At 33.8% G+C, this 15,487-nt stretch overlaps 1 protein-coding gene across 1 annotated transcript in view; it reads right to left on the bottom strand.

Moving 5' to 3' along the window:
* LOC118183774 (uncharacterized) overlaps positions 1–15,487 on the bottom strand; it is a 61,302-nt gene that overhangs the window by 6,237 nt on the left and 39,578 nt on the right. Inside the window, exon 4 of the mRNA XM_085824873.1 lies at positions 6,298–6,677. Within this exon, the coding sequence (XP_085680999.1) occupies positions 6,298–6,677 (380 nt within the window). The remainder of the gene's footprint in view (positions 1–6,297; positions 6,678–15,487) is intronic.

Genomic DNA, 15,487 nt, shown 5'->3' with positions numbered 1-15,487 from the left:
TGATTTGACATCAAATGAAACCATAATGGAACGAAGTGGGGAAATATTTTTAAGTTTATCAATGACTTCAACAGAATCCTCTACTTGCTAACAATATTCAACAATATTTTTCTCCTCTACTTGCTAACAATATTCACACTGTAAAATATTCTGTCACAAGTTATGTCTTATATATATATATATATAAATTTTAATGAGTGTACAAGATTCCACATGTCATTAATTTATGCTGAAAGAATATCATAGCATTTTATGTTTGCTATTTGATATTGTGATTTTAAGCAACTCATATTAAATAGGAGATGTTAGAAAATAATCTGAAGTTTTCAGAAATAAGCACATATTTAGCTATCTCTCTCTATATCTATGAGTGTGTGTGTAAGATAAAATATATTTAAATCAAAATTAACCTCGTAATTCTTCCTGTCTATTCTAAACATCGTAACATTTCTAGAATTCTACACCGACTACCAATAAGTATTTGAACACCTGTGATAGAAAAGAAAAACTAACTTTATTCAAAATCAATAGTTGGTAGAGCCTCCACGAGAGGTAATTACAGAGTGGACCCTCCGGGGCATACTTTCCACAAGTCTTTGTATGACAACTAGTGGTATTTTCTTCCACTCGGCTTGGAGAAGACATAGAAGTTCCTTCACCAATTTTGCACGGATAGTGCACCCCTGAATTCGGCGATGCAACTCGTCCCAGAGGTTCTCGCTAGGGTTCTCGCCTGGACTCTGGGAAGGCCAGTCCATTCGATGAACTCCATTGGCACCATACCAAGCCTTGATTAACGTCGAAACATGACAACTGTCATTGTCGTCCTGAAAGTAACAGGGGTCCAACCCGTAAAACTGCCACAACGTAGGAAGCACATTGTCATCCAAAATAGTGCAGTAGGCATCGGAGTTGAGTTTACCATGAATGGGGACCAAGGGTCCCAGCCCATACCATGAGAAACTTCCCATACCATAATTCCACCTCCGCCGAACTTGATTGTTGGCGCAATGCATTCTGGCAGGAGACGTTCTCCGGGTAGACGCCAGACCCAGACCCTGCCATCCGAACGGTAAAGGGTAAACCTTGATTTGTCACTCCAAAAAACAAACCCGTTTCCACTGATATACGGTCCAATTTAGATGTGCTTTGCACCACATTAACCGAGCAGTGCGGTTGGACTTTGTGATCAAAGGCTTATGGGCAGCAGCACGACCATGAAAATCAAGCAGATGTGCTTCCTTAGGATGGTATTCATTGAAACAATACTCCTGGATGCCTGTGGAAACTCCTCGTGGATGAGGGCCATCGGTTGGGCCTATACTTCCGAATTTCTCTGGACAGCACTCGTCGGCCTCTATCTCCCAGTTTCGTTGGTCTGCCGACTCGGGGCACATTCCGACAATCACCGCTCACCTTCCACTTCTTAATCACATAGGCCACTCTCGATTTTGGGTACTTCAGATCGCTAGATATGTCCCTTAAGGATCGGCCACATTTGTGATACCCGATATTTATACCTTTCTCGAAATCAGAGAGCTCCGAACTGCGAGGCATCTTGCATGAGACTAAAGCCGATGCTGTTTCCTACACGATATATACCGGCGGAGTCCGTGACGTACCTTAGGACCGCAGATATTGTCATTTGCATACGTGTCCAAATACTTATTGGTAGTCAGTGTATATTTACGCCTAACTGGGAAGAAATGTAGGTATTTCGAGGCTATTTTCCGTTTACTTTATCCAGATTTTTTTATAAGTCTGAAATAAAATCAGAAGGTAAACCATCCAATTTTTCAATTTTTTATACGTAAATTCTAAATATAGTAGAATTTTCAGCTAGGTTCTTGTTAAACTGTATAGCTAATTCCTTAACTTTGTCCTTGATATTTTTTACTTCTTCATGTACTTTATCGGATAAATAGAATCCATTTCGTTTACCTAAAATGATTAACCTCTCCGGATATCGCTTCGCTTCTGCCTCCAAGGGCTCCTGCGTTTTCTCCAGAACAAACAGTCTATTGAAAATATCTAGCAGCATGCTAGTTTCGGTTACAGTTAAAAAATCGTGGCCAAAACATCACCATCATGGACTAAAACGTCACAGAGAAAACGATGCAAGGCGAAAACGTCTTGGTACAAAACATCGTGGGAGAAAAGAAAGTAAAGAGATAACATCGCCGCTCTAAAACATCTTGGTACAAAATATCGTCCTCGAAAATAAAACGGTTCCAAAACATCGAAATTTCAAAACATCTTTGTCGAAAACATCGTGCTAAAAATAAAGCACCTACAAATCATCGCAAGGCGATAACATCGCACACATGCGTTTTTCAGGTTTTAAAAAGTTGTAAATATCCGCATAAAGATTTGGAAGAGCAAGAAATGGCAACGTCACTTTAAAAATTAAACGGAAAAAAGCAAAATGTAATTTTCACCAAAACAATATGAGATCAACAAACGTGAAAGAAAGTAATGTGATAATTAACTAAGCAATTTTTATAGAGGTAACCTCATGCAGTTATTTATCTTCCTTTTTCTAAACACTTTTAGGCTGTATTTTTCATGAAACATTATCAGTAAAACTTTATAAAAAAGACTAATTTATTAATGATCTTTGTTAATTAATTATTTAAATTTAAAATTATATTAAGTTCTATAAGTTGTATTAATTTTCTACTCATTTCCAATTTCTAAGTGCTTAAGTTCCCTTCTTAATTTTTCAGTAAAAATGTATTTGTTCATTGAAAAATATAAAATATAAAAGTAAAAATATTCCTTTTTACTTCTTGCGCTCCCAAATAATTATGCAAAAATGCATTTACCACTTTTAAAACATGAAAAACGCATGTGTGTGATGTTATCGTCATGCGATGATTTCTAGGTGCTTTATTTTTTTACCCCGATATTTTCGATGACTATGTTTTAACTGCGAAGTTTTCGAACCGTTTTATTTTCGATCACAATATTTTGTACCACGATGTTTAAGAACTGCGATGTTTTCTCTTTGCTTTCTTTTGTCCCACAATGTTTTGTACCACGACGATTTCGCCTTGCGTTGTTTTCTCCGCGACGTTTTTGTCCGCAATGTTTTCGAAGGACACCCTAGTTTCTACACCAAAGGCTTGTAATTTACAATCTGGTTCAGTTCTTGTATCCCGAACAAGTTTGTCTGTTGACACTGACTGCGGGAAGCTCGGTGTAAATAATGTATTCACGGTCAATATTGTCCAACGCCTTTAAACCACTTTCGTAGCTGACTTCACCTATCACGCACAGCTCCATCAGCATCATACTTTTTCCTACAGTGACTTCATTAGCCCCCTGTCAGCAGCCTATTTAATTAAATCACTGGGATTAATTTCTATCCGTTTGCTTTGTCGTGTTACTAACTATGCCAGTATTTAAATATGATACTTTCTATATAAAATGGCGGGATGCGTATTGCCCCCATGATCATCTGTGATGAAAGAGATGTTCTTGATAATTAGTTCGTATCCTCCAATAAAAGTTATATTCAATTCGGCCACGTCTGTCTACAGGGTCTTTCCTTCAAGTGTCATCTTTCTAATCACGCAGTAATATCTCCCCAGGATATAACACAGAGAACCATCGTCAGTCTGTTGCAGCTTACTCTAAGTCATCTTACTAATGTATGCATATATATTGATTTCAAAGATAATAAAACACCACAAAAGAAGCAACTTGCTTAATACAATGTGTGGTGAAATGTGATTACGAACGCAAAAGCACGTCACGTATAAAGAATATGGGGAATAAAAGTCGTTTTAATCATGGCTGTTTGAAGGAAATAATATTACTAAGGATTTTTCAAATAAACAACCACGACGACGACGAATTGATTGCCGTACACTTTGGAAGATGTTTATGACGAAGTACAGGCTCAATGCAATTTTATTATTTTACAAGGTTAAGCATTTTAGCTACTATTTCTACCCAAATTTGCTTAAAGCTTTCATTTTCTGAAAAACATCTGTGTTAATTACCCTCCTTTTCGGCTAAATTATTGAGTTTTATTTACATTTTTCAGTAATTACTATTTTTTCCTTGATCTTTGTAAGTAGTCAATTTATTTATGTACTTTCTATATATCTATATATACATTTAAGTCGTATGCTTTAGCGATACAGGCATGTGTTGACGGGCTACTTTTGATCTCATGTGCAATAATATTTTTTTATATTTAGATCCTGTGATCGTTTTATAATATAATTCACTCTATTGAAAAGATATTGCTACTCTTCGAATTGAATGAAAACTGATATTCAAAAGAAAGTAAAAACTTACTGAACTATACTTTAGTAACTAGGATCAGAAATTTTGAACCTAAATATAATCCATCATTCTTAGGTATGTCACATTCGTTTTCAATAGCGGGCCGTATGTCATGTATTTAAATAATGGATAAACTGCATAAAATGTTTGCGCAACACTTCTGTATATACTTATATTAATACTCTTAACGAATACATAAATTGCACATATATTAAGTAATTAAAGTGCATCTCGATTTATAGAACCCAGATTATCTAAGCCAGTGGTATCAAACTCAATTTGCATGCGAACCACGGGCACAATCTGGAAATAACTTTTTTTCAGCCGGCTTGGCTACTACTAAGGAGAGAAGTGGTGGTCACTTTATTATTATGGAGGCATCTAATAGATGGACCACTTTTGCCTCCTATGAAGAGATGGACATTTACAACCATACCTTCTTCGGATTTGAACCCGGACCTTTTGGTATCCCAGTCGGCTTTCATACCCACTACACCATCTGGAAACAACTAAGGGGATATAATGTTTTTAGCATAATGAAAACATTTTATTCCAAATTTAAAATATTTAAAATAAATTTCGCTTTCTAAGCATTTATAAAAATGTGACGTAAACCATAAAAATAATATCGTGAGGAGAAAATACTTAAATTTCTGCTTATTTTCTATCTGAAATCTAAAGTTTGGTGTTTGCAAGATATATTTAATATTACTTTATATACATTCCAATTCAATCAGCTGGCAGTTAAATATTAAATTCTTAGACTGCCTTTCGTTTCAAATAATTCTAATTTCTAATAATAGAGTCATGCAAGACTTTCAAAGAAAATCGTCTAATAGTTCGCAATGTATCTCGTATTTAATAAGTAGATTCATGACATTGCGCATTGCATGGCTCAATGTGTAAAAAAAGGGGCATTAATTTTCTGGAATTAGGAAACATGCTGACATTATATACATCTCCTGATCTCTGGAATGCACTTCGATTGTGCTTCCAGTTACCCTACGAAGGCATGCGAAAAGGAGAGAGAGAATACGTCATATCCCTAACAGTTTTAAATACAAGCACATAATCTAAGGTAATTAGGGAAGAAAGTTAGTGTTCCTCATACTTTTCTATGAATTAAAACTGCAAATATTAAGCAATAAATCTCTAAATTAGCTCATAAGTTACATCAATACTTTTTTCCAAAGACTATTACGCACTTCCGCTTAGATCATATATCGAATTTACCACACAGCAAAACTCCAAAGATGCTTTACTTTAAAGTGTTTTTTTTTCCTTTAAAAATGTATTGATTTCATTTAAATTAAATTCTGAATTTGAATGAAAAATAAAACTTTGGGCCGAAAACGAAAGGCTAAAATGCTTTTGGTAGAAAAGATCTAAAGGATTCTTGTGACACACTTAATATTGAATTAAATTTGATGCGCATTTTAATTTCCGCATCCCAATATCCTAAGACCTCAGCATAATGCATTCTTTTGATGTAGAAGTAATTAGCAGATCGTAATCAGTTTACGGTTTCAGGAAAAAAATCTGGATGAAAGTATAATTGTATTTAATCTGAACTGGAAAAGTTAATTTTCTACTTTTTAATATCATATATCTTTACTTATGAAAAATTATCCTATATCCAAAAAAAATATGGAAAAAAAAGATGGTAAATTAATTAAACTTCACCTTTGTAAAACATGATGTAAAGCATAATAATTCATACATCTAAATCAATCACATGTCATAAGAAAATTTCAAATAATGCCGTCTTAAAGTGATAAAAAATTTGATAATATATGTTTTAATGTAATTCTCCATTTCATTTTCCCGTTCCTTTCAAGTTTCACAAATATAAAATTTGCTTCATTTTCATGGAGTATTTTCATTCATCTAATCCTACTAGACGCACGTGGTACTTGCTATGTTATTTATATATCCATGAAACTGATCTCCTTTTATCATTATCTACAACAAAAGAATTTTTTACATTAGATAAGAAATTACTTGAAATCTAATATAAATAATTTCGTAGCTGGGTTTGGTAGCATACTTCTCTTTAATTCCGTAATATCGTTATTCTTCATGTTTAAAATTTCGAGGTTTGGAAGTCTCGAAAAGGCGTCATCTGCGATTAATGAAATTTTTGCTCTAATAATTCCTAAAGTTGATAAGTCATGTAGCTCTGGAAATAACTCCACTGTTCCCATGACTATCCAGTTGACGTCAATTAACTGAAGCTTTCTCATGTTCCGCAACTGCTGCCAGTCCCATTGAGCAATATAGTTAGCATCAATCGCTCTAATTTCAATCAATGAATCTTCCAGACCTTCGAACGCCAAATCATCATCTGACAGAGACATAAGCTGAGTACCTAATAGCATAATCTAGAAAACAGTAAAAGATAAATAAGATCCAGCTATAAAATCATTATATTTCCTGATATATTGAACTCCAGCTCATATGTTAAAGGAACAAAAGAAGAGTGCATTAGTATCAGTGTGCATGTCAGGTCAGCATTATGAAAATACTCCAGTGACTTAGCATTAGAATATAAACATTTCTTCTGATAACTGCCCGAAAACTGAAAAGCAAATTTATAGTGGCAATAAGAAATATAAATCAAGTAATATATGAATGTATCACAAAAAACATGGAATGACTTAGAAGTATGTAGGCTTTAGTAATATAATGTAATATGCGAGTGCGCTGCAACCCTCCTGGTCGATAATAATTGGCCTCGTTGTTAATGTAGCACACTCAACACATATTGAAACAAAAATACAGTTAAAAACATCAAACCCAAATTCCCAGTATTACTGTATTATCATTTAGAAAGTTCATCAAATCTTTTGCAAATCTAAACCCTTTCCTGCGGCAATAGAATTCATTTATGTTACTATATTTTCCCTAACCTCTGACAATAATGCACTGTCTTCGACGAAATGTCGCGCATTGCCTTCAGCACCACAAAGATTATTACTTTGCAAAATTAAATATTTTCCGGTCCGCCGGAAAGTGGCCGTGTCCAGTAATTATTTGATTATAATCAAAATCACATATCATTTTCGTATTTTTAGAAACTTCGTAGTTCAACAAATAATCTTTCATTTTCCCCTAAATGTTCCATTTCCCTTTTCAGCAATAATAATAGAAATCCTTGATCTTACCCAATAACAATTTTTTTCGATGCCTAAATATCGAACGCATCCCCAGAATTACGCATAACAGCCCCTTTAGTCAGCATGTCGGCCCTTTCGTTGCCTATAACATCAATATGGATTCCCATATTCTGGGTATATTTTCACCCAGTTCATTTTCACCTCATGTATTTTCTCAACTTTTAGAAGGCCTTAAATGTGCACAGGTTTATTGGACTAATGGATATTTTAAAATCAGAAACTAAGAGTTTACTCTTGTACATTTATCTTCAATATTCTATTAATAATTTTAACGTTTAATTTTCGAAAATTAATTCAAACTTTACACATTTTTACGAGGCAAAATTTAATCCTCTGTGTGGCATTCCATTTTGGATCTTGAAGAACTGTATTTAATACTAGAAAGACGGGATGTTTTCCCTCTCACTAAAATGTATAAAACTACGATTATAACGGGCTGAGTTAAATTCAATAATGTAATGTATTTAACATATTTAACATATTATACTAATTTCAATAATTTAAATTTAAATTTATTTCTCATCAAAACATGTTAAATCATAATCTATTTTAGAAAATATCTCTTGGAGCATATATACTGAAAAGGAAACGAGATTTTCAGTAAATGTAAAATATTATTGGCACTGCTGTTTATAACTAAAGTAGGTCTATGGAATGTTCATGAAATTGCGCATAATTAATATAACGAAATATTTAGAGACTGTACGCTCGCTTCCAAAAGCTAAACAAGTGAAAGTAAAATCAATAAAAATGAAAGAGTAAAACTTGGATTAGAATCTAATTCCACACGAAGATGGCAAATGTAGGTATAAGATAAAAGAAGCGTTATGTAAGTAGACTACACAATATCTAATCTTTGTAAGTTATGCTATGTCGTTACATTTGGGGCATTAACAAACTGACCTTTAAAGTTAAAAGCAGAAAGCAAAACTTACATTAATAAGATATGTGACTACCCTGGGATCAAATATCGCAGCTGCTAGCAACGGTCATTCTTCCATTAAGGCAGTTACCAACAGTCTGAGAGTGGCTTAAAGAGTTAAGCGTGCAGAAACAGTTCGGAAATTTTCAATAGGATTAAGGCTGGGGAATACGGCGACTACGCATACGAAGAATGTTGTCATATGCCAGGTACTTGATTTAAGGTAACGATGATGGCTCGATGTGGTCGAGCATTATCATCCATAAGGAGAAAATAAGGACCATCTACTGCAGCGCAGAGTTTCAGAGTGTAGTGTAAGACTTCATTCAGATATCAACAGTCGTGACAGAAGCGTCTTCAAATACATGCCCCTGGCTCGAACACCCAATTGAAATTTCAGCCCACTTCATGATGTTGTCACCTTTAGATATGGAATAATCGATGATATCCGAGATCCGATTCCATGTGTCTCGTTCTCCTCAGAGCTTTACATGCTTATCATCTGATTCGAGATCAAATCTGGAATTATCAGCGAATAGGATGTTTTGCCAATTTGAGGTAGTCCAACTGAGACTTTGAAAACACCACATTAATCTTGAACCTCTCGATTGATGGTTAGTGAAACACAAACACTTGATATTAGGGCATATAGTGTCTTCATGTGAAGCCTTCTTCGCCAAAAATTGTTTTACCAAGCTACGTTGAAGTCATAAATGTAACAGTTGTAAAGGTCTCTTGAACACCACGCTTAATCTCTATAGCAATATACGGATCTTTAGAAGAGATGGTAACTGTTGGCTGAGTCCTTACATGTATTTAGAAAACTATTTAACTTGTTTAGAAGTGTGCCCATATTCATGAAATTGTTGAATGATCAAAACCAAGGAAAAGAACGGCATCTTTGATTGACTATTATATTTCAATGCATCCGATAACATATTAACGCTTACTATTATTTGTCTTCATTTAGCCAAAGAAAGGCAAATACATAACAAATTATCCTATGAAATTTATAAACACTTCGTAGTAGCATTTAAATTAACCTTTTAAAACCCTTTAGAATATTTTCGTCTTTAACGTTTATCTACTTAGCATATGTTTGGACAGTGAATAGTTATTGACTGATAACATACGAGTTTTGCATACTGCGATCTGCGACAACAGCGATTTTCAGCAATTCGAATTCAACTATGCTTTCAAAAGCTGCTAATTTACATTGCGTGCTTAACCAATGTATTAATTTGCAACGAAGTACAAAACGGTTATAATTACAGTTACCTTATTTATATCTATGTAAAGCACGCTATGGTAGACCTATTTCGTTGAGACTGGGTATATACGTTATATGGCCATGGAAAAAAGGTAGAATAAAAGATAATAGTTCAAACTACGACCATTAGGTAAGAAAGAGTAGTGTGGGGAGCAAAAAACAAAAATTCGAAACACAAAGTTTTATTTAATCACAGAGTTTGTTCAATGTGCGTTCCATTTGCGTCAATCACTCGTTCAAAGGGTGTTATAGCGTCTCCAACAGTAGCACAAAGGGATTTTCTATCAATTGCAGCAACAGGAGACTTTATTCTTGCTTTCAATTGAGGCACAGTCTATACGCTTCCTCCATAGACATGATTTTTCAGTAATTTTCCCACAAAACAGAAAGTCACAGAGATTCAAGTGCAGAAAACAAGGAGGTCAAGCAGTCGGGAACTTCTGGAAATTACCCTATCATCTTCAAATCTGGCACACAGCAATACCTTCGCTGTTCTGGCAATGTAAGGCGGTGCACCAGCTTGCATGCAAACAACAGTTTAAACATTCTCGTTCTTCTAGAAACAAGGCAGAAATGACGTGCTGCTGAAGAAATCGCAGTACCGCATACCCGTGGAGATACACATTTGAAGGGGAAAAAAAGAGCCAAAGATGTCAAGGAAAAAGAACCAAGAAACTTAGACCATACCATAGTGTAATCAGAATACAGAAACCTTTTATGCACAACTTTAGGACCTAAAGTACTTCATTTGCGAAAGATTTGAGAGTATAGTAAAAAGCGAACCTTCTGCTAATGTCATACATTGTCACAGGTTATTCCGACCAATAAAACTGTAGGAGAATGAGTACTTTGGTTCGAGTTTGCAGGATGCAGCTCTTGGAGAATTTGGATCTTCTATGGATACCTCTTTACAACGGATCGCAAAACTTTCGTACTGTCGACCAAGGGAGAGACAAATCTCATGACACCGCTCCAGCACTTTTCGAAGAATATTGGGAACCGGACATTCTTTCGATTACGACAAGAGATTTCTTCCACAGTTTCATTTGAAATCCATTTCCGTCCTCTTTCTCGCAGAACACGCAGGTTCCAAACCTCTCCAAATTTAGTATTCATCTTTTTCAAACCCTGCCTCGAGATAGGCCCTGTTCATAAGGCTTTCAAGGACTGATATTCTCAAGGCTATTTTCAAGAGCTGATATACATTCAAAGGCTTTAAGTACAGTTGAAAAATTACTGCCGTTCTAATTAAACAACACGATCAGCAAAGCTCGATTTTTTTTCTGTAAAGGCAAGGTGAATAATGATTTCATGGTATTAATTACTGGCTTCCAAGGACGTTTCACATTTGGGTAACGTCTTTCCACACTACATGAATAGAGCCATCTCTGTCTGTCGAAATTTGAACTGTTAATTTTTATTGCAGACTTCCTTTCCTCCATCATCCATATGAATCTAAATAGGATAACTTTAGCCATCCTATATATACAAACTTCAAAGTGGCGCAACAAAGTGAAAACATGTATTTTCCAATTTTGTATTATAAATGAAAATTTAATTTTGATTCATGAATCCAAACTTGTGGAACGGAGACTGAAATGTACATTTTATAGCTTTGTCGAATTTTTCAAGAATTTGCACTAAATGATTTTTTTTTTTTTTTTTTTTTTTTTTCTTCTTTAGAATTGTGCATCTTGTGGGTTTTATTTATTTATTTTTTTTTATTATTTTTATTTTGTTTGTCCAGTCAAAACATCACTTGCAACGAAATCTAAAATACTGTAGAACGCGTGTATTAATAATCTGTAGCTTCCTGCATTTACTCATGATTCAACTAACCAATTTATACTTTCTTTGATATTGGATATCTAATTTGGCAAGTTTTTAATGTCAATAAACTACGTTCAAAAATTTTGACTTCTCCAATTAGAAATTAATTTGCAAAGTCTGAAGTGCGATATCAAAGAACGTAATAAATTGTTTTTTAAATGAATTGAAGAACGTGGTACATTCCTATAGCTATGATTAAAGAAACTGCTATGGAACTTGCCATCCGTTAGATCTCAACTTTTGTGTCGGTGACACCGACTACCCCGAACGTCTTTTCTCCCAAACCTGGCACCATTTTCACATTTATGTTGTTGCTATGATATCATTAATTTTTAAAACGCTAAATTAAAAATTATGTTCTCAGTTAGTCCCTTAAATGAAGGTGCGTCTAAACAAGTCCGTGACCTTCAATTTTTATTTCCTTGTACGAAGTAAAGGAAGTACTGTAATCGCGAAATTTACGGGTATCATATTTCAACGAAAATATCCATTTTGACCGCTATCGAATGCGATTTAACGATGCTTTTGCGTGTCAAATGTACGTAAAAACAGAATAAAGGACTCTTTCTCACAAAACGGGCTGTAAAAAGGATTTAAAATGTATTCAGAACAGATTTTTTCTTGACGTCTGTACGTACCTACGTATACATAAATGTATCTCGCATAACTCAAAAACGAGTAGCCTCAGAACGTTGAAATTTTGTATATAAGACTGCTATAAGATGTAGTTGTGTACCTTTCCTTTTTGTTTGCAATCGGCAGCACCAAAAGAGCTTAAATATACCCACACTGTTACTCGGCTCAGTTTTTTTTATTCTTATATGTTGGTAAATTGTTCATTCTTTGCTTTTAAAATGATAGAATTATGTTATTCTTATCTTATGGTTAAGGTTTTTATGCCTTTAGTCAATCTGCATGCAATAGTTGTAGAATTATCAACCATTTAAAAGTTGTTTAAGTACGGCTAAACAATATTTCGCAATAGCAGCAATATTTGTTTGCAATTTCAAGCTTAGCAGAATAGTTTGAACGTTCAGTGTGTATTTGCCGAGTGGGATTAAAAGGAAACTTATAGTTTTTTACACCGAAAAAAATCTGTCTTCTTGGACCCTGGCCGAATTGCTTGTTTTTGTGTAGAAACTGTATTGTAAATTTGTTTAATTGTTTTAACTGTATATGGTGTTTCATATTTTTAATATTTAATAAAGATGTTTTGAGGTTTTTATGTATTTTTGCTTTATCGCGAAGGGAAAACTGAGTTAATTGAATGAGAAATTTGTATCTAATAAAAATTGAGGAAACAAGTTTAAATTAAATGCAGGAAAAATATGTACAATTTAACATTCAGTACAAGGAAGTCAGGTGGTGGTACACATCAAATTTTTATTCTTAGGTTTATGCTGCGCTGGGTCTTTTTATTTGCAATTTCTATATTTTCCATAACAGTGTAAATATTTCGTTTACGCTGCATTGGTTTCTTTTTATTGACAATTTCTATATTTGCCACAACAATAGAAATGTTGGGTTTACGCTGGATTGATTTCATTTTATTAGCAGTTTCTTAATTATTAAATTTTTGACAAACCCCATGGGTATTATTTGGTTTAACCTCGATAATTACATAGATTTTTCAAATTTTAGATTTTTAAAAGGATGAAAAAATGTAAACAATAAGTTTAAACAGCTATTTTTAATTATTAAACAATACAAATGCTCAAATCTGATTTTAAAATATATATTCACATTTCCTTTTTTTTTCTTAAATTTTCCATTGGTTTATTTGCATCTGGCATCTGTTTCGTTATTTAAATTTGAGTTGCTGAACGGTAATGCTTTTATCGTTTGAAAGCTGTTAGGCACGAAACCACTACCAAAATGGAAAACGAGTCGGTCCTGCATGCTACCTCTGCCCTTTTTTTTTCTTCACTTTCGGGCAAGTTGATTAGCATCTGAGTGGAGCGGAAACCGTCGATCTGTGCAACGGCATCTGTTAGTGACGTTGTCAAATCCCCGTTGTGAGTATTATTGGATTAACCCCAATAATTATGTAGGTTTTTTAAATTTTAGGTATTTTCCGTTGTATGTACCTAATGTCCCTACACATGTATGTGCCTACACCTTGATACCAAATTTCAAGTATCGAAGTCCTTTAGAAGTGGTCTAGATTTTTGATGAGCGAGTCAGTCAGTTGAGTGATAAAAATGACACTTTCCAGACCTTAATAATTATATAACTGTGTAAGAGGTAAATGACTGAAATTTGGGATTTTGGGTGTTCAAGGGAGTTCTATTAAAAGTACAAAATTTCACGTTTATAGGTCTAACAGTTTTTGAATGATTAGGAGGGGGGTGCAAGTAGCTCGAAATCGTTCGGGTAAGATACACATGGCTGGTGTCTTGCTGCTGTCTGTTCCATTTTTTCCGACACACTGCTGTGCGTCTAAATATAGTAATCGCGTAAATATGCATGTTAAGTATTCTTCAGCAAAATTTTCTTAAATAATATATTTATGTTAACTAAATAACATTTTTAACGAGAATAGGATTTTGCCTTTAAAATTAAAACTAGCCTTTACTTCCTTGTAAGAAGTAAAAAGGAAATATTGTAATCGCGAAAAGTTTCAGGCAGCATATTTCAACGAAAATATCCATTTTGACCGCTTTCGAATGCAATTTAACGATGTATTTGCGTGATATCTGTATGTAAGACAAAATAAAACACTCTTTTCCTCCAAAAAAATTATAAAACTGCTTTAAAATGAATTCTGAAGAGAATTTTTCGTGGGTCTGTAGGAACGTACGTACGTATTTAACATAACTCAAAAACAAGTAGCCTCATAACGTTGAAATTTTGTACATAGGACTACTATAACATGTAGATGTGCACCTCGTATTTTGGTTGCAATCGGCCGCGCCAAACGTATATAAATACATTTATATATATATCCACTCTGTTACTCGGCTCAGTGATCTCAGTTTGTTTACTCTTATATGTTTGTAAATTGTACATTTTTTGCTTTAAAAATGATTGAATTATGTTATTCTTATTTTCCGGTTGAGTTTTTTATGCCTTTAGTAAATCTGTATGCAATATGTTTAGAATTATCAACAATTTTAAAGTTGTTTAAGTGCCGCTAAGCCTTTTTTTTATGGCGGCCATTGCTTGTTTACATTTAAAATAGCAGAATAGTGGATCTAGAGAAACTTAGCTTTGCAACAACAAAGATATTGCCTTCATTTATTATTGCGAATTAAATCATGCTTAATCCTTTCTGGAATGTTTTCGAGGAAATAAGTGTTTAAGATTTACTTCGTGATTTTTAATACAGATATTTTGAGTTTTTATGTACTTTTGCCTTGTCGCGAAGTGAGAACTGAATTAATTGAATGAGAAATACTCAATCGTCTGTGAAAGACTGTTTCTTTTTTGTTTTGTTTGCTTAATTTCTTTTATACATCATTCTAGCTTTATTATAGCATTTGAATAGAACATGTGGCAACGACTATATAATTCTTTAAATGATATAAATTTTGAGCATTCTAAGTTATAATATGAACGAAATATAATACTGTTAAGTGAACCTAGCGCCAGAGTGTCGCTATGGTAAACAAATAGAGTGAATTTTAAAGAATGCATTTATTCTGTTGTGGTTTATGCGCTGTCGGAGAAGTAGGTTTAATTCAATCCGATAAGTTTAAACGAAATGCAAGATAAAATGCGTATAATTTAATATTACGTACAAGGAAGTCATGTGGTGTACACATCAGATTTTTTTGTTTAAAGTTAATGAACTTCATGTATTATTAATATTTTTAGTAAATTTGTCTTTCTCCAGAGTCATTCCTAAAACTTTTCAGATTCTTATGATCTCATCGGAAATGTTCTCATTCTGATTTGTAATTTACATAGATTCCTATAATTTTTCCTTCAATTAATTGTTACAGAAAATTAACTATGTATTAATATTATAATCAATAATAAATATTTACATGA

Source organism: Stegodyphus dumicola, chromosome 10, assembly GCF_044657685.1.
Source record: "Stegodyphus dumicola isolate Sdum_Otavi_A_Nest chromosome 10, ASM4465768v1".
Taxonomy (NCBI): Eukaryota; Metazoa; Arthropoda; class Arachnida; order Araneae; family Eresidae; genus Stegodyphus; species Stegodyphus dumicola.
This window is presented reverse-complemented; position numbering and strand designations above follow the sequence as displayed.